Source organism: Oncorhynchus mykiss, chromosome 17 (genome assembly GCF_057628025.1).
Source record: "Oncorhynchus mykiss isolate SJ-2025 chromosome 17, ASM5762802v1, whole genome shotgun sequence".
NCBI classification, from domain to species: domain Eukaryota; kingdom Metazoa; phylum Chordata; class Actinopteri; order Salmoniformes; family Salmonidae; genus Oncorhynchus; species Oncorhynchus mykiss.
In genome coordinates this window covers 45807807-45831214 of record NC_143038.1, presented here as the reverse complement: position 1 = coordinate 45831214, position 23408 = coordinate 45807807, and the positions used below count along the sequence as shown (strand labels likewise).

Below are 23408 nucleotides of genomic sequence, written 5' to 3'. Positions count from 1 at the left end.
ACTATTTTGAGGGTTTGGCTTTAAGCATTCATTTTTCACATTTCACAGAGACAGCAACTTCTGGAAAAGGGGAGTGCGGGGAGCTGAATAGTGTAATAAGCCTATGTACACAGTCAGCATAGGGAAATACAATATGATCCAAACAACACATTCTATAAAATACAGTACAACACTCAGGCTGCACTCCAAATCCATTCACACCGAGCCATGTGGCTTATTGAAAATGAGTATACAGTGCATGCCTGATAAAGTGTCAACCATTTAGGTGACTCAAATGCCTGTTTATGTAAAAAAAAAAAAACATGAGGCACTGCAAGTGCTGCCAGGAGAAGTATGTTGTTGGCCTGCTTGTAATGACAGACATTTCATACTGTATTCACTACAAAAATAGATGCAAAATTGCAACAATCATATAAGAGCAATGTCAAAAGCTCCCTTCACTTCTAAAGAGGGTAATTGTGCGAACATTTTATTAACCTCATCCTTAGGCTCAATTGCTAACTCAGTAGTTAGGCTTCTGTGTGTGTGAACAGCATTTAAAAATTCCACTGTAGGGTATAACAAAATGCTGCTCATTTAGAAAACATCTTAACCAGATTTCTGCTTTACAAGTCATAATACTGCTGCTTTACAATTCACACGGTTTCTTTATTTCCCAATACGTAAGTAATAATAACTAAATAGACATCAGGTCTTCTGTATCAAAAATGTACATTGTGTGAGGTAAGTAATTGGTCAGGAGCCATTGATTGACAGTAAAACGGACCACTCAGTAAAGACATTCTTTCCACGCCCTCCTCAACCGGAAAATAATTACATAACAAACACAAGCGACTTGCTGGCTGGCATGAAAAGACAAGATATAACAACTTTAAATAAGTTACCTTTATAATGTCGCTTTTGCGTTTATGACTATCTATATGTTTATGATATTTTCTTCAAGACATATCTTGTTAGCTACAGCTGCTAGATCAATTTATACTTTTCTTTTTTGCTAGCTAACGTCAAGTTATGCCTCAAGAGATTCAAGGGGGAGAAGAACAGCTCCCGTTGGTAAGGTCTCTGAAAAGCGGAATACCGTCGAATGCAGTGTTTTGTAACCGGAGTCCTCGAATCATGCGACCAGTATGGATTAATTTCCGCGGGGAACCTCAACTCTACGATATTTTACAGCCAGGAAAAGGAATGAAAATGAACACCTTCGTAGGTAGGTAGAAGCTTGGCTAGCACCAGTTAGCAAATAAGCCACAGCGAGTAACGTTAAGTGTAATATTTTCTGTTAATTCAAGAATTGGTCATCAATAGCTGTCAATAACCCAAGTATACATTAAGGTGTCTATAATATAATTGTAATTGTTAAAGGAATTTATATAGCTTCCAAAATATTGTTTTAGAATGGAGTAACGTTACCAAAATGGTTGCGCGGTGGCTTCAAAGCAGCCTTTTTTTAAACATGCAACATATCATAATCCTGTTTCTGAGTAACTACCATGGTTTCTTCAACGTTCTCTCACTTGTCTCAACGCCTCGGGATAGGAGACATGCTGGACAGTCCTTAACTCTTGCCACCTCTGTCTCCTTCACCCTAACAGGGCACTTCATGAATCCGGGCACATGCTCGCCCCCACAATTGCAGCATTTCGCCTCAACTGGCATACGATACTCCTATTGTCTACATACACTTGACACATGCCCAAATAGTTTACATTTGTCACACTGCAGAGGTTTGGACACATTCCTACCTGGTATATTTTTCAGTTGCAAAGCATGCTCCTCGGACACACACACACACAAAAAACACTTGTTATCCTCTCTGACACAACCTTATCCAATGCATCTATAATATTAATCGAGACGTCAAACAGATCTCCCAGATTACGCCAACGGTCCAAAACCCTCAGTCCAACTAAAAAAAGAGTCAGAGCAAGGCTTGACTTTACTAGATTCACAACCACTTCTCACGTTTTCCTTCCTGTTCGCCACTGCAGTCAAATCCTTCTTACTCTCATCTCCACTCGTCGCGCCGTCAGTTTCAAACAAAATATCTCTCCCCTGTCAGTTGTCTAGGGTTTTTCGACTATGGTATTGTGGCGATCTACAAACATCGGTCCACATTTTTATTTTATTTATCATTTTTTGCAGATGCTCTAATCCAGAGTGATTTACAGTAGCAATTATTAGGTTTAAGTGCCTTGCTCAAGGGCACATTGGCAGATTTTTCACATAGTCAGCTTTGGAATTGGAACCAATGACCTTTCGGTTACTGGCCCAACTCTGCTAACTGCTAGGTGACCTACTGTGTGGGCTTGACCGCCCACTCTTATGGAGTGTAAATACATTACACTTTGTGACACAAAAGGGGAGGGTAACAGAGAAGAACTGGCCCTACCAACTAACCCTATACCCATTAACCTCACCACTATTCCACTACCTGGCCCTATCTGATCCTACACCAGGCCAACAGCCTGGGAGGACGGGACGTTATCGTTCAGCACACAATGTAACTCAATGTAACAAATTTTGTACCCCCAAGTACTTCTCCGCAGCTGCCACCACAACATATATTTTCTGAATTTAATTCCATTTCTGCATTACAGTTGATAACTATGGTTATGAACGCTAAGAAGCCAACCTTACTGAAACACATGTTATTTCTATCACTCTTTATTAGCCTCGGTCTACTCACAGGGAGCCTTCATCTAGGCTTAATACATATCATTGGTTCAATCCCGATGCTCTGTCTAAACGCAAATACGCCACACTTTTGATACTATTTTGGAAAGCTTTTGGAACTTAATTTTCAAATAAGCGAGAATCTTTCAAAAAATAAAGATATACCATTACACTGCGCAGTTTAGCAAAGTTTCGCCTGGTTGTTTTCACACAAGTGTTACACGTGTTTATTTGTTTGGCATGCTGTATTTGGTCTTGGTGTGTATCGTCTTTATGCCTTTCCATGTTTTTATTCTATCAGGTCATCCTTGGATGTTCAGAGATGCAGAGACGGATGACGCGCTGAAGGCGAATAGTAAAGAGATGTTCCTGCCCAAACCAATGGAGAATGGACAGGCTGTCCAGGTTAACGTCACATTACCAGGTTAGAGAAACATCAGGTTTGAATTCTCCTTTGACCTGTACAGATCATCTGTACACCGATAATAGTGTCGTCTCCTTGTATGTGAGCATCTCTGCTAAGAGGTTTGGACCTTTCTGGCACTTTAGTGCAATTGTACTCCCTGTGTAACAGGAGGGTCACTGGTGATTATGACTGGTAGATCATTGTTCTGTGTTTTGAGCAGCACACATTATTATTTTTACTACTACTACTCTGCACTGAGAACACACATAAGGAATATTATTCTTTAATCTAATAACTATGGCATATCTGTGTATGTGTGTTCTCTCCTCAGTCCTCAGCTTGAAGGAGCGTGCCCTCCAGGTAGTGCGGCGCCTGGTCCGTCCAGAGGACTACAGGAGGCTGGAGATTGCTCGGTGTCTCCATGAGGAGCTGGAGGACCGTCCCAGCGTGCTGAAGGACCTGATGCGCATCGCCCAGCGCGTGGAACAGCGCCTCCTAGAAGACAGGCAGCAACCCCAGGATGCATGAGGAGCAACTTAGAATAGGAGTGCTTATATAGATATCGCTATATGGCTCTGATGCTGCTGTTGATGTTTCTGAATCTATCAAAATAATAAGATGACAGAATGAAAGATTGTTTGATTGGACACTGGACACTGGGAGGTCAGGGTTGAATTCACTGCTGTAGCAACTACCGAGGGTCTTATCCATTTTTTGTTGTTGTTGCAATTGTTTAAAATGGTATTCGTAGCTTAGGAAAAAAATGTGTCAACCAATTCAGTGCTCTGACTTTAGAGAAGGGATCATCAACCTGATTCAGCTGCTGGCTGTTTTTGTTGTTGTTGCGGATTGTCAGGTGGTTGGAACATAATTCCAATTAATTTGTAGACTGCAAAATCACTGCAAGAAGCCCAAACATATATAAGATTTGACGATAGCATAATAATTCCAAACCTTGCTTACATTGGTGCACGGTCACATAGCTCTCTTTTTTGCCACATGGAAATACTTTGGAACAGATTTCTGAAAGTTCAATCACTTAGAGCTGATTTTTATGTTTTTTTTGTCCACACACACTACCAGTCAAAGGTTTGAACACACTTATTAATTCAACATTTTTTCTTTATTTTTAAAATGTTTCACATTGTAGAACGATAGTGAATACATTACAACTATGGACTCATGTAGTAACCAAAAAAAGTGTTAAACAAATCAAAATATATTTTATATTTGAGATTCTTCTAAGTAGCCACCCTTTGCCTTGATGACAGCTTTGCGCACTCATGACATTCTCTCAACCAGCTTCATGAGGTAGTCATCTGGAATGCATTTCAATTAACAGGTGTGCCTTGTTTAAAGTTAATTTGTGGAATTTATTTGAGCCAATCAATTGTGTTGTGACAAGGTAGGGGTGGTATACAGAAGATAGCCCTATTTGGTAAAAGACCAGGTCCATATTATGGCAAGAACAGCTCAAATAAACAAAGAGTAACGACAGTCCATTATTTAAAGACATTAAGGTCAGTCAATGTGTAACATTTCAAGAACTTTTAATGTTTCTTCAAGTACAGTCGCAAAAACCATCAAGCGTTATGATGAAACTGGCTCTCATGAGGACCGCCACAGGAAAGGAAGACCCGGAGTTACCTCTGCTACAGAGGAAAAGTTAATTAGAGTTAACTGCACCTCAGACATTGCAGCCCAAGTAAATGCTTCACAGAGTTCAAGTAACGGACACATCTCAACATCAATTGTTCAGAGGAGACTGTGTGAATCAGGCCTTCATGGTCAAATTGCTTAAGAGAAACCACTACTAAAGGACATCAGTAGTAAGAAGAGACTTGGGCTTGGGCCAAGAAACACAAGCAATGGACATTAGACCGGTGGAAATTTGAGTCCAAATTTGAGATTTTTGGTTCCAACCGCTGTGTCTTTAGTGAGATGATGATCTCTGCATGTGTGGTCCCCTCTGTGAAGCATGGAGGAGGTGGTGTGGGGGTGCTTTGCTGGTGACACTGTCAGTGCTTTATTTAGAATTCAAGGCACACTTAACCAGCATGGCTACCACAGCATTCTGCAGGGATATGTCATATCAGGTTTGCGCTTAGTGGGACTATCATTTTGTTTTTCAACAGGACAATGACCCTACACACATCCAGGCTGTGCAAGGGCTATTGGACCAAGAAGGAGAGTGATGGAGTGCTGCATCAGATGACCTTGCCTCCACAATCCGTCGACCTCAACCCAATTGAGATGGTTTAGGAGGAGTTGGACCGCAGAGTGAAGGAAAAGCAGCCAACAAGTGCTTGGCATATGTGGTAACTCCAAGACTTTTGCAAAAGCATTCCAGGTGAAGCTGGCTGAGAGAATGCCAAGAGTGTTTAAAGCTGTCATCAAGGCAAAGGGTGGCCGTGTTGAAGAATCTGAAGTATAAAATATATTTAGATTTGTATATCATGATGTCACTATTATTTTACAATGTAGAAAATAGCACAACTAAACATTTGAATGAGTTGGTGTGTCCAAAACTTTTGACTGGTGTTTGTGTGTATATTTATTATTATTTTTGCTCAGAAAACTTGGGTGACCAAATAAATCCCCCACTGGTTGGGGAACCCTGCTTTGGAGTGTTTAAGACTTTCAAGCAGGTTTTGCCCATCAGCTTGTTAATCAAATATACTGGGTTTGGAATAGATTAAGTAAACCAAAAAATATTAATTTAGATTGATTTACACGCTCGCTGGCAATCAAGGTAGCATGTTTAAAAAAAGAAAACATTTTTTTGTTACATACTGTAGCTTTATAATGAGCAAGCTCAACGTATTTATCCATCATAAAATGTAAAGATGTGAGAAAAGATGTACAGGTTTGAATGAGGGATGGGTCAAAGTAACTAACATTCTTGATACACACGGGAACCTGTTGAGCATGAAAAACCAAGCAGCATTGCAGTTCTTGACACAAAATAGTGTGCCTGTCACCTACTACCATACCCTGTTCAAAGGCACTTACATTTTTTTTGTCTTTTCCATTCACCCTCCGAATGGCACATACACAATCCATGTCTCAAAAATACTTCTTTAACCTGTCTCTGCCCCTTCGTCTACACTGATTGAAGTGGATTTAACAAGTGACATCAATAAGGGATCATAACTTTCAGCTGGTCAGGCTCATGGAGCAGGTGTTCATAATGTTTTGTACATCCAGTGTATATTGCAAACAACCTTTGAGGCTTTGTGAAAAATACATACTGTGTCTACCTACGTGCCTGTTTTTTTTGCAATATTTTCTATTTGTAATATATTCCACATATGCAAAAGACTGATACATCAACCTAATAAATGTTTATGTTCTTGGCCTGTTCCAATTTGTCTTATGACAGTAAGTTTCACAGTTCAAGGGAATAGTAATGTATGGACTAACGGACGTAAGTCCCTACCGTTACACAGCTGTGTCTCCGCCACAGAAATACACTAGAATGATAATTTTAATAAGTTAAAGTTCATATAAGGAAATCAGTCAATTTAAATAAATAAATTAGGCCCTAAAATTTGATTTCACATGACTAGGAATACAGATAGGCATCTGTTGGTCACAGATACCCTTAAAAAAGTTAGGGGTGTGGATTAGAAAACCAGTCAGTATCTGGTGTGACCACCATTTGCCTTATAAAGCCAGCACATCTCCTTCGTGTAAAATTGATCAGGTTGTTGATTGTGGCCTGTGGAATATTGTCCCACTCCTCTTCAATAGCTATGTGAAGTTGCTGGATATTGGCGGGAACTTAAACATGCTGTCGTACACGTCAATCCAGAGCATCCCAAACATGTTCAGTTGGTGACATTTCTGTTGAATATGCAGGCCATGGAAGAACTAGTACATTTTCTGCTTCCAGTACTTGTGAACAGATCCTTGCGACATGGGGCCGTGCATTATCATGCTGAAACATGAGGTGATGGCTGCGGACGAATGACATGAGAATGGGACTCAGGATCTCTGTGTATTCAAATTGCCATCAATAAAATGCAGTTGTATTCGTTGTCTGTAGCTTATGTTTTACACGACGCCATACATGTGGTCTGCGGTTGTGAGGCCGGTTGGGCGTATTGCCAAATTCTCTAAAACTACTTGGAGGAAGCTTACGGTAGAGATATTAACATTACATTATCTGGCAACAGCTCTAGTGGACATTTGTGCAGTCAGCATGCCGTTTGCACGTTCCCTCAAAAATTGGGACATCTGTGACATTGTGTTGTGAGACAAAACTGCAAAGTTTAGAGTGGCCTTTTATTGTCTCCAGCACAAGGTGCACCTGTGTAGTGATCATACTGTTTAATCAGTTTCTTGATATGCCACACCTGTCAAGTGGTTAGATTAACTCCGCAAAGGAGAAATGTTCACTAACAGGGATGTAAACAAATTTGTGCACAAAACTTGAGAGATTTAAGCTTTTTGTGCATATGAAACATTTCTGGGATCTTTTATTTCAGCACATGAAACATGGAACCAACACTTTACATGTTGCATTTATATTTTTGTTCAGTGTATAATTCTATGGCCTCAACATTCAGATGGGGTTTGCTGAAATAATACCACTCAAAATGTAATTTGAATATAAGATTTCTCAGTGCTGGATCTCTGTCGCCTAGTTTATCCCCCTTTTATTACCCCTCTTCTGTGTCAGTTCGTACTGCACTCCCCGTTGCTCACTGTTTCTGCACCAGCTTCTACCTACCAAAGCTAAGTACCAGAACTTCTAATAACACACCTGATACATTCCTTTTAGGTGGTAATATAAAAAAGCTTCCTGATAAATGCAAAAAAGCATAGTGATTATATCAGTGGAGGCTGCTGATGTGAGAACAGCTCATAACAATGGCAGGAACAGTGTAAATGGACTGGCATCAAACACCTGGGAACCATGGAAACCATGTGTTTGATACCATTCCACTGGTGCCGCTCAGGTCATTACCACGAGCCCATTCTCCCCAATTAAGGTGCCACCAACCTCTTGTGGATTATATATGACAGTTTTCTTCTACTAAGGACAAACCATTATGTTTTTTATGTTCAGATCTATGGATGTTCCATTCATGTATGTTAGGTATGTACCTTTCTATAGTGTCTATAGGTGTATGTGTGCATTCTATGCAGCTTCACATCAGAAGATATGAAACCTGTGCTACAGATATTAAATTATAGAGGAGGACCTGTTGCTAGGCTACAAAGAAACACAATCTGTACCTGTCTTTGTGAGAAGAGTTGCAGAAACATGCAGGCCGAGGATAAAAGGAAGAACACTTGGGACCCCAGTCACGTCAGATGACAACAGGGAGTCCAATCATCTCTCTTCTTTCCTTCACTATTGGACCATTTCAGTCTTATCGCAATGCCACAGCTGCCTGACATGTACCAAGTGTGGATAAAATAATCTACCACAGGGTTATATGTAGACACAGCTAGATTAGGTAAGGCTACATTGGTCATGTTTTAATAGTGATTCTCATACCAAAATAGCTGTCCTTTATACATGCATGCACTTTTCTGTAGGGAGGCACTTCCGAAAGTCTGTATCTCATGGGTGAAAATGTGGAAATATCTTATGCCATTGTCCTTTACGTGGGTAAACAACACAAAAATCCAGCATCACAGACAAAGATCGAGTTCTCGCTTTGTGGTGGATGTTTATCTGCCTCCTATCTTGATTTCCACCTTTTAAAAACCCTGGCGACCATTTGTAGATTACCAATGACGTCAATCAGATATAGAATAGAAGATGAACGGTTTCCTGCAGGCTTTCAGTCTTGCATGCATGCATATGTCATGTGAATTTGTGCATTTATCCCATTAGTAAAGATTAGACTGTTTCATAACACACTGATGCAGTTCTGGTTTACTTCAACATTTTTGTTTGTAAATCTCTTGGTCCTCCATGAATAATTGAGTAAAACAATCATATAAACTCATCCCTTAGAATGATTTGTAAATCACAATGTTATATTCATGAAGGTACCCACCTATCTGCTCTCAATGCCAGCTGCCATGGTGACACAGAATTGCACTGTACCCCTGAGCAAACTAATTAAACATATGACAAGATTTTCTCATAGCTGTTCATGCCAGCAATCATCAAATAACATTCAATAAATAAATCTCATTAACACAGTCCATCTTATATAAGATTTGAATTACATTAGCATGCTATCCTCTGTTCACACACTACATCTGGAGTCATTGTCCAGTCTCTCCAAAAGGTAATAGGTGGAAGTTTGAAGAGGAAATCTCTACTTTAATTAAATTGGCTCTAATGACACTGACTGTGGTTATTTTTGGCCTTTATCTTATGTTGCTTTTTGACGAAAAGAGCCCAGAGGACAGGTTTTGTGAAAACTTCTTTAAACTTCAACTACTTTTGTCTTTACCTCAAGGTCCTCTGACTAGAAGCGTGGCAGAGACTCTTTTCAAACTCACTTTTACTGTGTACTGACTGTCTCTGAGCTGACAGCTGTTGCTCTGCTTGATATATTGGTCTCTTTCTGCAGCTTGTAGGTTTGTATAGTATGTAGGTTTGTCTAGTTTTTTGTCTAGTGTCCAGCTGGTTTAGAGCCGGCGCACGACCATAATTTTCCTCCCCTGACTCAAGACATGTCTGAGGCTTCACCTAATGATCTGGCACCTGCTAAGGCACAAGGCACAAGTCCTTTTCAGGGTTTCTATTTATTTTTATGATCTGTTGGCGATAAATAATGAATGAGGTCAAACCTATGATCAAACTGAGCTCAGGCTGGGGTTTTCTCTCTCCAAAACCAGCCCCAGTATGGGAACAAGTACAACAACCACGCCAGGAGGGGTTTCCGCTAAGACCCCTAAATGTGTACATCTTGTAAACAGGCATTTGCCCCCCCCCCCTCCCTCCTCTTATGTCTCCCTGGTCACACAACAATTTCTGTAACCTACAGTGAGCTACAAAAGTATTGGGAGAGTAACAGACCCCCCCCCCCCAAATGCTAAACTCTCGTGTTATTGTAATGGCAAGAGGTTAGCATGGCTTGGGGTTATGACATTTGTGCGTATGTTACTTTTTTACTCATCATTATTCATTCAGGACTATCAATAATCATGGTAGTGTCCTCTCTCTTCTCATTCACAATAAAAGTGACTCCAAAATGTCACAATACATTATTTACCATTAATTTCTATTGGGCACAAAATAATCTGAAACAACCAAAACAAACAGCAAATGCATCCAACAAGTTTGTAGAGTCACAAGCTTGATGTAATCACTGCGTGTGTCACGATCGTCATACTCCTCGTCTGAGGAGGAGTAGTTGGAAGGGTCGGAGGACCAAAATGCAGTGTGGTATGTGCTCATCGTGAATTTAATGAACAGAGAACACTTGAACAAACTATACAAAACAATAAACAAACACCTGTGAAGCTATAACCACAACTGTGACGCTATAACCACAACCGTGACGCTATAACCACAACCGTGACGCTATAACCACAACCGTGACGCTATAACCACAACGCTATAATCACAACCGTGACGCTATAATCACAACCGTGACGCTATAATCACAACCGTGACGCTATAATCACAACCGTGACGCTATAATCACAACCGTGACGCTATAATCACAACCGTGACGCTATAATCACAACCGTGACGCTATAATCACAACCGTGACGCTATAATCACAACCGTGACGCTATAATCACAACCGTGACGCTATAATCACAACCGTGCTGACACAAGCAACTAACATAGACAATCACCCACAACCCACAATGACAAAACAGGCTACCTAAATATGGTTCCCAATCAGAGACAACGACTAACACCTGCCTCTGATTGAGAACCATATCAGTCCAAACACAGAAACAGACAAACTAGACATCCAACATAGAATGCCCACTCAGATCACACCCTGACCAAACAAAACATAGAAACATACAAAGCAAACTATGGTCAGGGCGTGACAGCGTGCTTGGAATATGGGACCAAATACTACAAATGTTACTAGTTTAATACACATATGAGTGAATTTGTCCCCTGAAATTCCCCTAAAATTTCTAAATCGTTCACCCGATATGGATGAAAATACACTGAAATTAAAGTAGACAGTCTGCACTTTAACTTCATAGTCATTGTATCATTTCAAATCCATATTCCTGGAGTATAGAGCCAAAACAACAAAACATTTGTCACTGTCCCAATTATTTTGAAGCACTGTATATGACATGTGGACTGTGTGACATTCACATACACATCAGAGAAGGGAGTGACATTTCTCCTTAAGTCTCTTTAATTTCAGATCCCGCAGTGCAATCTATCCCATCCCTCTGTCTGCTCTACAGTGTTGAGACCCATCCCTCTGTCTGCTCCACAGTGTTGAGACCCATCCCTCTGTCTGCTCTACAGTGTTGAGACGCATCCCTCTGTCTGCTCTACAGTGTTGAGACCCATCCCTCTGTCTGCTCTACAGTGTTGAGACCCATCCCTCTGTCTGCTCTACAGTGTTGAGACGCATCCCTCTGTCTGCTCTACAGTGTTGAGACCCATCCCTCTGTCTGCTCCACAGTGTTGAGACCCATCCCTCTGTCTGCTCTACAGTGTTGAGACCCATCCCTCTGTCTGCTCTACAGTGTTGAGACCCATCCCTCTGTCTGCTCTAAAGTGTTGAGACACATCCCTCTGTCTGCTCTACAGTGTTGAGACCCATTCCTCTGTCTGCTCCACAGTGTTGAGACCCATCCCTCTGTCTGCTCCACAGTGTTGAGACCCATCCTTCTGTCTGCTCCACAGTGTTGAGACCCATCCCTCTGTCTGCTCCACAGTGTTGAGACCCATTTCTCTGTCTGCTCTACAGTGTTGAGACCCATCCCTCTGTCTGCTCCACAGTGTTGAGACCCATCCCTCTGTCTGCTCCACAGTGTTGAGACCCATCCCTCTGTCTGCTCCACAGTGTTGAGACCCATCCCTCTGTCTGCTCTACAGTGTTGAGACCCATCCCTCTGTCTGCTCTACAGTATTGAGACCCATCTCTCTGTCTTCTCCACAGTGTTGAGACCCATCCCTCTGTCTGCTCCACAGAGTTGAGACCCATCCTTTCCCTCTGCTCCACAGAGTTGAGACCCATCCTTTCCCTCTGCTTCACAGAGTTGAAACCCATCCTTTCCCTCTGCTCCACAGAGTTGAGACCCATCCTTTCCCTCTGCTCCACAGAGTTGAGACCCATCCTTTCCCTCTGCTCCAGACTCCTTAATTCCCTCTGCATTTGCTCCTCTGAGACCCCTTGTCTAAATTCATCTGACTCGTGTCGGGTTAGTGAGTGCATGCCAGGGTTTAACACTACAGGAAATACAGTATTACTGCCTATACATCGAAATGTCAGCTAACATACAGCTTGATAGGAATACTATCTTCTCTGACATGCCTACTTTGCAGGGGATTTATTGGTGTCTCCATAAAAGTGTTTTTGACTGATTCACTGAGAGACCCAAAGCAGTGCCTATATTTTAGAGTAACAGCATGACTCTAAGTTATGATAGAATACATTGCCTCCCTGGAGATGATGTTGACCCTATCACCTACCCAGGTGACTGGTGATGATGTAGCTCAAAATGTTCTAGGTCATGGACACAGATTTGGAGCCAACAAAACCCTGGGATTACCAATAGTCTGAAGAAGGAGAATCTGTTGCTAATTTCAATGTTTGAAGTTTGCTGAATCGTTCTTGCCTTTCATGTATTCTTGCTACTGTGATCCAGTGGTGGAAAAAGTACCCAATTGTCATACTTGAGTAAAAGTAAAGTACCTTAATAGAAAATGACTTGCGTAAAAGTGAAAGTCACCCAGTAGAATACTACTTGAGTAAAAGTCTAAAAGTGTTTCATTTAAAAAATGCTTACGGTGCATTCAGAAAGTATTCAGACGCCTACCCTTTTTACACATTTTACTAAGTTACAGCCTTATTCTATAATGTATTAAATAAAAAAATTTACTCAGCGATTTTTTCTCATCATCACACAATAGCCCATAAGGAGAAAGTGAAAACAGTTTTTTTGAAAATTTTGCAAATGTACAGTTGAAGTCAGAGGTTTACATACACCTTAACCAAAATCATTTAAACTCAGTTTTTCACAATTCCTGACATTTAATCCTAGTTCTTCGGCTTGCAAGCCTCCCCCTTTTTCCTCCAAACATAACGGTGGTCATTATGGCCAAACAGCTCTATTTTTGTTTCATCAGACCAGAGGACATTTCTCCAAAGAGTACGAGTTTTGTCCCCATGTGCAGTTGCAAACCGTAGTCTTGCTTTTTATGGGCGGTTTTGAAGCAGTGGCTTCTTCCTTGCTGAGCAGCCTTTCAGGTAATGTCGATATAGGACTCGTTTTACTGTGGATATAGATACTTTTGTACCTGTTTCCTCCAGCATCTTCACAAGGTAATTTGCTGTTGCTCTGGGATTGTTTTGCACTTTTTACACCAAAGTACGTTCATCTCTAGGAGACAGAACGCATTTCCTTCCTGAGCGGTATGACGGCTGCGTGGTCCCATGGTGTTTATACTTGCGTACTATTGTTTATACAGATGAATATGGTAAGGAGTTTGGAAATTGCTCCCAAGGATGAACCAGAATTGTGTAGGTCTACAATTTTTTTTCTGAGGTCTTGGCTGATTTCTTTTGATTTTCCCATGATGTCAAGCAAAGAGGCACAGAGTTTGAAGGTAGGCCTTGAAATACATCCACAGGTACACCACCAATTGACTAAAATTATATCAATTAGCCTATCAGAAGCTTCTAAAGCTATGACATCAATTTCTGAAATTTTCCAAGCTGTTTAAAGGCACAGTCAACTTAGTGTATGTACATTTCTGACCCACTGGAATTGTGATACAGGGAATTATAAGTGAAATAATCTGTCTGTAAACAATTGTTGGGAAAATGACTAGTGTCATGCACAAAGTAGATGTCCTAACCGACTTGCCAAAACTATACATTGTTAACAAGAAATGTGTGGAGTGGTTGAAAAGGAGTTTTAATGACTCCAACCTAAGTGTATGTAAACTTCCTACTTCAACTGTAAGTCCTGGATGGCAGGAAGCTTGGCCCCAGTGATGTACTGGGCCGTACGCACTACCCTCTGTAGCGCCTTACCGATGCCGAGCAGTTGCAGAACCAGGCGGTGATGCAACCTGTCAGGATGCTGTCGATGGTGCAGCTGTCTAACTTTTTGAGTATCTAGGGACCCATGAAAAAATGTGTTGTTGGGGGGAAAATGGGGGGAAAATGGGGGAAAATGTGTTGTTGTGCCCTCTTCACAATTGTCTTGGTGTGTTTGGACCATGACATGTCTAGATTTTTCCCCCCTCTGGTTGCATGTGACATGCTGGTAGAAATGAGGTAAAACGGATTTAAGTTTGCTTGCATTAAAGTCCCCGGCCACTAGGAGCGCCACTTCTGAATGAGTATTTTCTTGTTTGCTTATGCCCTTATACAGCTTGTTGAATGTGGTCTTAGTACCAGCATCGGTTTGTAGTGATAAATAGACGTCTCAAAAAAATATCTCTTGATAGATTGCGTGGTCTACAGCTTATCATGAGGTACTCTTCCTTAGGCGAGCAATACCTCGAGACTTCCTTAATATTAGACATCATGCACTAGCTGTTATTGATGAATAGACACACACACCCTTTGTTTTACCAGATGGAGCTGTTCTGTCCTGCCGATGCACTGAAAACCCAGCCAGTTGTATATTATCTGATTCGTCGTTCAGCCACGACTCGGTGAAACATATGATGTTACAGTTTTTAATATCCCGTTGGTAGGATAATCTTGAATGGAGATCATCCAGTTGATTCTCCAGAGATTGCACGTTGGCCAATAGAATGGATGGTAGAGGCGGGTTACCCCCTCGCCGACAAATTCTCACAATGCACCGCAATCGCCATCCCATATATTTCCGTCTTTTCTTCTTTGAAGAAGAACATCTTCGTCCAGTTCGAGGTGAATAATCGCTGTTTTGATATCCAGAAGCTCTTTTCGGTCATAAGAGACGGTAGCAGCAACATTATGTACATTCTAAGTTACGAACAATGCAAAAAAACACACAAAATTGCACATTTGATTAGGAGCTCGTAAAACGGCAGCCATCCCCTCCAGCGGCATTATCACTTCCTGCACCATTTTCTTGTTTTTTTACATTTGTGGATCACCAGAGGCACTCGGACATCATTAACAAACGAAGCAGTTGTGTTTGTGAGTCCGCCAAATCAGCGGCAGTACGGATGACCAGGGATGTTCTTTTGATATGTGTGTGAATTGGACCAGTTTCCTGTCCTGAATTGGACCAGTTTCCTGTCAGGGAAAATTTATGGTGAAGTAAAAGTCGTCAAAAATATAAATAGTAAAGGACAGATACCCCCAAAAACTTCCTAAGTAGTACTTTAAAGTATTTTTACTTAAGTACATTACACCACTGCTGTGCTCATACATTTTATTTTTTCTGTCAGTGATTTTAAATACTATTACTGACCAAGTATGAATTATGCACTCTGATGGTTGAATGAAACAGTGTTTGTAAATGAGAAATGATTAATAATATTAAAGGACTTCAAAGGTAGATTCTGTTATTGAGAGGTTTATTAAGTTTCCCCAGAAATCATATTCTGAAGCTGTCAATCACTATACATGACATTGCCAAGATTGTAAACTTTCAAGTACCATTTTTTCAGGTTTTATTCCCAATCATCAACCGTTAGGAGAGAGTTGAATTATACACACTAATTGTAACCAACTTATCTTGTCAATCATAAAATCTTGGCAATAGCTAAGTATCTCACCAATGAACAATCTGATATGTTTCTTCCATCAAGAATGTGGACATCTTGAGCTTGCCTTATCTGACTCAAATATTGGCTTATTTGTATTGGGTCTCTTGTAATTACATTGTAGTACACCACTACCGATGACTGATACAAAGTCAAAGGAGAGAGGATTGGGGGACAGTAGTACAAACAGGCTTATCTATGTTGACCCTCTTAACCTCTCAGAACTGAATCAGTTCTTTGTTCAAATCAGTTCAGTTCAATTGTTTTACTAGAATTCAGTCATATGAAACTAAAATGTAATGTTTCAGCTGTATGGTGGGTGTGGTCTCTAGATCTGTCCAATTAACCTTGAGAATTAGATGGATGGCATACATAGCTATATCTTTAATAATTGTTATACCTGGTACCAACCAGACTGACAACATAGTGGGCTAAGATATGATCATTTATTGACTCCTACGACCTACACTAGACTGTTACAACCATGACTAATTAAATATGTGCAAAGAATGTTCATGCATTTATTCATTCATCCGAGTAGTAACAACACTGCCATCAAGTGGAGTCTTGCAAAACAGCAGGGATCGAAAGATTTCATATGAGCTCGCAAATTGACAGATCTAGAATCAGTTTACCTTTCCAGAAACAACTAGGAAACGACGCAAGATCTGACCTTAGATCAGTTTGTAGGATCAGTCATCCTCCCCCAAAATGTGCCCTTGATTTTTTCGGTGCCTTGAAGAATATTTGCTTGACATACATTTTTTCTCATCAGCAAAGACCCCAACCAATGAATCAATCACAAATGTCCCTTTGACGTCAAATCAGTCACGTGGATTTGCTAATCAGTGCGCACGTGGCTGTTTTACGGTTAGCTACTTTCTGTCATCAGAATTATTATAGAAGGTAAAGTTGTTAAACTAGCTAGCTATATAGTCTCCGATTGAATTGCACTTCGAATAAATGTTTTAATATTTGATCAGTCTTATATCAGATGTTATATTAGGTAATGTACCCATTTTGATGATAACAAAGTGATGTGATCCAAGCTAACATATTAAGCTAGGTATCTAGGTAGGTAACATTAGCTAGCTAGGTTAGGTAGCAACTGAGTTAACGCATGGTAGCAGAACCCAGCAATTTACATGTCAGACCGAGTTTTACTAGCCACAGTATCCATACCAGAGATGTGGCGTTGACATGTGAGAAACCCATGTTGATTTGTGAAGGTTAACGTTAGTTAGCTAGCTAGCTAACAAGCCTGTCTGTAGTCGAAAACTTCACATCTTAAAACAGAACGGAAACTTTGTTATCCATCTTTTTTTCCTTCTGTGATTTCATTAGGGAGAAATGATGCCTCTGTGCTCACCCTCTTGGAAAGACAAATGGAGAACAAAGTTTCAGGTCTGTTTCTACAGAAAATAACTTAATTCGTTTGGAAGAAACAGCTCTGCAGGGTAAAACTGAACTTTAACAAATTGTTGTCCATTGGTGTTTTTCAATGTCTGATACATTGGGAAGATACACATCACTGAACCTCGTGCTTGTTCTGAAGACAATTTGAAGGTATTGTTTGACTTTAGTGACTAATAATGCAGACATCTCTTTTGCTTGTATTTTTGACTAGGGTGTCTGAGATGGACAGCAACAACAGAGAGAAGGTGAAGTTTGACTGGCTACAGACAACACTCTGCTCGCCTACAAAGTTCCGCAAGAGCAATGGTGGCGCACCCAAGCCCATCCGCTGGAGTGTGTCGCCCAGTGAGGTTTTAACTGCCCCTGATCTGAACGTGTCAGCTGGCCTGGGAGAGCTGGAGGGCATCTGCCTAGACACACCCAAGAGAAAGGAGATCACCTCGTCAAACGACCCCAGCGGGAGCAACCTCTTCACAGGGAAAATCAAGGGGCTCAGGAATCTCTCCAGAAAATGTCTGAAAGATCTCACTCCCTCTGAGTCCAAGGTAAATCATGACTGTGGACTCTGCTAAGCAATTCAATGCATGGACCATTGCTCTGTTCTCCCAAATGTCATCTTTCTTTGCCTCTTCTACATGAACTCAGATGGCCAGTGTTACATGTCATTTACTGTTGCTTCCATTGGATATATCTATGTCAATTTAGTTTTTTCCTTAGGCGGTACTCAAGGACACAACGTTCCAGTCAGAAAGCCGTGTCTCCTCACCTACACCTTCAGCCTGTGGTCTGAAGAGGAAAGACCGGACCCCACAGGAGGGGTCGAAGGCCATTTACCTGAAGGCTTTGACCGCTGCTATCAGGGGAGGAGGAGAGAAGCAGTCCCCGGCCAAAGCGACTGCCGAGAAAAGCCCTTCTTTCGCGAAGAAGAAGTCTACAAAAAAGAACCAGTCTTTGGACACAGCCAATGACAACATGCCCAGTTTGGAACCAGATGACTGCACAGCTCTTGACTTGGACTGCTGCTCAGCCCAGTCAGAGAGCGAGTCAGAGGACATGGCTCCCCTCGAGGGTGGAGACTACTATTTCCGCCCAATGGTGTTTGAGGAAACAGGGACACAGGATGAGAACACTGGTCTCAAAAAAGACACAAGGGTAAGTCACAGGAAAAAAAGGTTATTGAGGTTGTTTAGCAGGAATTTACATGTTTAGTATGGATAATTGGTTGGGGGGGGGGGGTTCAATTAAGATAAATATTTTGTTCCTGAACCTATATTATTATTCAATAGAGATATCGCCCTATTCTCTCCTTTTCCACCTCAGAGTGTGGTGCTGAAAAGGGATGACTCCCCTGATTGGTCAGATGTTGAGGACCCTGTGGTGGTGGAGACCTTCTCCCAGGAGGAGTCTCCATCGCATTCCACTGCCAAGGTGGAGCCCAAGAGAGAGGTCAGCAGCAGTGACTCGTCCTTACCTGCTCTGGACTACATTCCTAACTCTCTACTTTACTTCACGGAGCCTCAAACATACCACCCAGACACCTGGAAACTCAACTTTCCTGCAGTGAATGCTCAGAGTGGTAGCATTACAGCGCCCTCTCTCACCTCCCCCTCTACAAACAGACTGAATGGTGTTGTTCAGCCACCCAGTGAGAGCCCAGCTCAGCCCTTCCCTCAGTCATGGAGGACGGTGTTCATTTCCTCCAAGCAAATCCCCCAAGAGAAGACAAACAGTGCACAGCCGCCTGCCCCCGGGACACCCAGGACTGGCATGGGGGGCATCGGTGTCCCGCGCTCCCCCAGCAGTGTCTCCTCCTCCCCGGACCCCTTTGCTCTGTGGGAGCCTGCTATTTGCTCCAGCAACACTTCGCCTGCTACACACAAAATCCACCCCCTGTTCTCCAGCCCCTACCGCCCCTGTGAACAGACCTTCCGAAGGTACTCTGACGGAGGCCACTCCTTTCCCTCTTCCTCCCCCTCCAGGTGCTATGACAACAGCACCAACACCAGGAGAATGTCAGTGGGAGTGGAGCCTATCTGGGCATGCGACCCCTCCCAGCGGAGGGCGAGCCAACATGGCTTCGTGGACACCCACTGCCACCTGGACATGCTGTGGGGCAAGCTGGGCTTCCGGGGCACCTTTGCCCGCTTCCGCAGCCTGCACCAGAGCAGCTTCCCGACTGATTTTCACGGCTGCATTGCCGACTTCTGCAACCCTCGGATCATGGTGCGGGAAGCGCTGTGGGAGGGCCTGCTGGCGGAGGAGCTGGTCTGGGGGGCGTTCGGGTGCCACCCCCACTTCGCCAAAGAGTACTCTGAGGTCCACGAGCGTAGCATTCTAATGGCCATGCGACACCCTAAAGCTATAGCCTTTGGCGAGATTGGCCTGGACTACTCCCACAAGAACTCCACCAACACATCCAGGCAGAAAGAGGTATGGTCAGAACTTAATTTTCTCCCTCTTATTCAACTGACCCATTTGAAGTAGTTAACCTGCTGCTTGGTTGAGGTAGTGATGGTGTTGTGTGTTTGGCGCCCCCTGTAGGTGTTTGAACGTCAGCTGAAACTGGCTGTGGCTATGAACAAGCCTCTGGTGATCCACTGCAGGGACGCAGACGATGACCTGCTGCTCATCATGAAGAAGTGTGTGCCCCAGGACTACAAAATCCACAGGTCAGTGTCTGCATGTGTGTGACTGATACTGTTCATGGGGGAATTCCACAGTAACAGAATTACAATTTGACTGTTTTTACTTTTAAAATGTGTGCCGAACAAAAACCATTGATTTCAAAGTTTAACAATCCATACAACTCTATAGACGGGTTAGCATCAGGAAAACAATGCGCACGCTTCAATGGGGCAGAAGCCTGTGTAGTGATTCTGGATGGCCAGATGGCTATCAACAATGACAAGAAGCTGCCATGTGGGGAATTGTAGGTTTCTTGTTCTTGATAACATGTCTTGTTTTGACTTCACGTCTATGCTAATATGGCAAAACAATTTTCTAGCTAGATGAGCAACAACTAGCAATGTATTTGAGAAGTGTTCATTCTGCAAATGTATGTTTTCAATAAACATTGGAGACTAACTATAGTTTACATGTTGTCAACAGTAAGCCAACCTCGTCTGTTTTGCCCCATAGTCGCGCACACGTCAGTTTTGTTGCTAAACAACCAACACGTCTATACACAAGGACTACTTTGAACAACTTCCACAGAAAAATGTACAAAAACAAATTTAGTGGAAGAACTGTGCAGATGATAACTTTGCTAACAGAATTATGGTAACATGTCCTTCAGTGTTTTATGCGACCACCTTTTCCAAAAACTTATATCTGCTTTGTTTTTTAACTACAGTATGTGAAATGGATTTACATCATAGGCCCCTGATCTGTACTACACAGAAATGCATATGAATGTCATTCTCCATGTTTCACAAGTTTGGATATTGCAGCACAGAGTAAGAGTGCAGTACAATATAGTACAGTAGAGTGGATTACAGTATAATTTAGTACATTACAATATACTGTACTCTACTGTATTGTACTAATGTATTGGATTGTACTCTAATGTGCTCTCACTGTACAATGCTGTCCAAACTTGTGAAACACATCTATGATAGGTTCAGATTTGGTCCGGTCCATTTGTGAACGTTAACATTAACGTCAGGGTGGACGGACCAAATCTCAACGTCAATGGACGACTGGTGTCGGTCAGTGCTGGTAACAGACGCTGGTAACAGTAAATGGAAAAAGAGGGGGCTCATGTGTCGGTAGGAGCTGGGGGAGGTGACATTAACTGGAGAAGGGAGTGGTTGTCGAGACGGACTGTTTTAACACTTGGTTTAACACAAAGCAGTCACAAACCAAACAGTTTTGAGCTGAACATAACAGTATGCCAGTGGAAGGGAAAACAGTAGCAGGTGACACAACTTGTTGTTTGTGGCTGCTATGATTTTCCCATTTTAGCCAATTCAGTTCTGCAATTCCATTACTGTTTTGGTAATTCTGTTACTAATTTTGTAACTGAATGACGAGTTTTAATCATAAGAGAATTTGATATCAGTAAATCTAATTGGTAGGTCTACCATTACTTGTTATAAGTCTGTGAACTTTCATGATCTTCCCTCATGAGGGAGAGAAATAAGAAAATATCTTGAAGGGATTCTCCAGTACTTTTGTATTCTTTTTAGCCAGTAGTTCTGAAAGTAGCACCCACGAGCCAAAAGTGTTCCCGGAAAAAAATCAGATGTGCACCATGTCATTGCTCTCTTTCTCGCTCTACTGTGTGTGACTCTTGCTAGCTGTCACTCAAATGGTGAGGGGCTGAATCTCATTGGCTGGAACTCAAATTGTTAGGGGCTGGTCCAAATGGGGGGGAAATGTAGGGGAAGTGGTGCAACACAGCTTCCAGAAAACAAACTAAGGATTTTGTGGCTAATTGAGGTAAGTCAGTAATTCTGCTCATAGATTATGCATGTATGAACTACACATTGTAACATCCAGCCTAAAGCAGGAGGTAAAAAATATATATACTTACTAGTCGCCAAAGTACTGGAGCATGTCTTAAAACATTTGTTTTTGGTAACAGAATTATAAGGCAATGTTTTTTAACTTAGACTTACATTTGCCTTTCTTTTCCACAGACACTGTTTCACCAACAGTTACCCGGTGATCGAGCCCTTCCTGAAGGAGTTTCCCAACCTGTGTGTGGGCTTCACGGCTCTCATCACCTACCCTAGGGCATACGAGGCTCGTGACGCGATCCGCAAGATCCCCCTCGACCGCATCCTCCTGGAGACAGACGCACCCTATTTCCTGCCCCGACAGGTACACACAAACACCACACAACAACACACATTTGGGAGGGTGGTTCAACGGGCACCGATTCACAAGCTTGGCGTATACAGGTGAAAGTTTAAGGTTGACAGTGCATGTATGTAAATAGTTTTTGTTCTCTGTGTACCGGTAGGTTAGTAAAGATGTCTGTAGGTTTGCCCACCCAGGCATGGGTATACACACCCTGCGTGAGATCAGCCTTCTGAAGGGAGAAAGCATCACCACGGTGCTCACCACGATCCGACGCAACACCACCCAGCTCTACGGCATATGACCACGACGACAGGGAAGGTCACCACGGAGGCCATGACTACCACCCTTGTAAGCATGGAAGTACAAGGTGTAGCTGTCGTAGTGACCTGACACACACTTGCTCTCCTCAAACATAGGCAGCCTCATGGAGGAGAGAATTGTGTTATCGAAGGTTCACATTAAAGAATAATCGTTAAACTATATATAGAATAAATCAACTGTTTTCCAAACTGGTTTTGTTTGCAGCCTGTGGCATTTAACGTCTGAAAATATATATATTTTTGGTAGTTAACGCATTGCAGAAAAATGTATATAAGATAAGAGAAAAAAGGATGTAGCTGTCAAGCTTTGTTTTAGCTGGCCCCAAGCCCTTGCATAGTTTTAGGAGTTAAGTCTGAAACAGGCTTGCAGGCATTAGGAGCATGAAATGCTCAGTTTGAGCTTCACTCTGTTCTAAAAGATCCCAATGGTTTCAGCAACTATGATCTCACTCTGGAATCCAAATCTTATTTTATTTTTTACCTTTATTTTATTATTAGATTTGACGGAAGCTTTAATTTGTTTAATTTAGGTGTTTAATCATTTTACTCTACTTTGCTGACTTGTGAAATGGTTTGGTTTTGATTTAGTCGATGTAGAAGCCTTCCTTCCCTTTCTGGTTCCTTCCTCACTATCAAAGGCTGTTATGTATTCAATTAAAAGCTTATTTTTACTTTCTCCTGATTTGTGTGAATTGATACATGAGCACTTTGGTCCTTTGAATACAGCTCTTTCTCTCCAGCACCCCTCATTAAACTCCTCTCCTATCAAGAACATGGAGGCTGCATTAGGTCAATTTACTCTCAACAGGTAAATAAATACCTCTGAGGGTGCTGGTGTACTCAGTGGTTGGTAATGGTAGAACAAGCCTGTTATGTTCAAAGGCAATTTTTTTAAGGTTAATACTTTACTTTTGAAGTTAAACCTTAGTTCCACTGGTGTCAATTCAGT

General features: G+C 42.0%; 2 protein-coding genes across 6 annotated transcripts; both read left to right on the top strand.

Moving 5' to 3' along the window:
• The first annotated feature begins 778 nt into the window (after nt 1-778).
• Nucleotides 779-6442, top strand: vhl (von Hippel-Lindau tumor suppressor). Its single transcript, XM_021569262.3, has 3 exons — nt 779-1207; nt 2975-3097; nt 3411-6442. Exons 1-3 carry the CDS (start codon nt 1012-1014, stop codon nt 3605-3607), a joined length of 516 nt encoding a protein of 171 aa, XP_021424937.1. The 5' UTR covers nt 779-1011; the 3' UTR covers nt 3608-6442.
• Nucleotides 6443-16734: 10292 nt separating this feature from the next.
• tatdn2 (TatD DNase domain containing 2) lies at nt 16735-23135 on the top strand. Of its 5 annotated transcripts, none has more exons than XM_021569254.3 (7): nt 16735-16823; nt 17545-17878; nt 18051-18485; nt 18654-19763; nt 19875-20002; nt 21974-22157; nt 22300-23135. In XM_021569254.3, the coding sequence occupies exons 2-7, from the start codon at nt 17555-17557 to the stop codon at nt 22438-22440; spliced, it is 2322 nt and encodes a 773-aa protein (XP_021424929.3). In that variant the 5' UTR covers nt 16735-16823; nt 17545-17554; the 3' UTR covers nt 22441-23135. The 5 variants fall into 5 exon arrangements, with proteins under 5 accessions (XP_021424929.3, XP_021424936.3, XP_021424933.3 ...); XM_021569261.3 differs by having other exon boundaries at nt 16755-16991; XM_021569258.3 differs by having other exon boundaries at nt 16774-16923.
• Nucleotides 23136-23408: the final 273 nt, after the last annotated feature.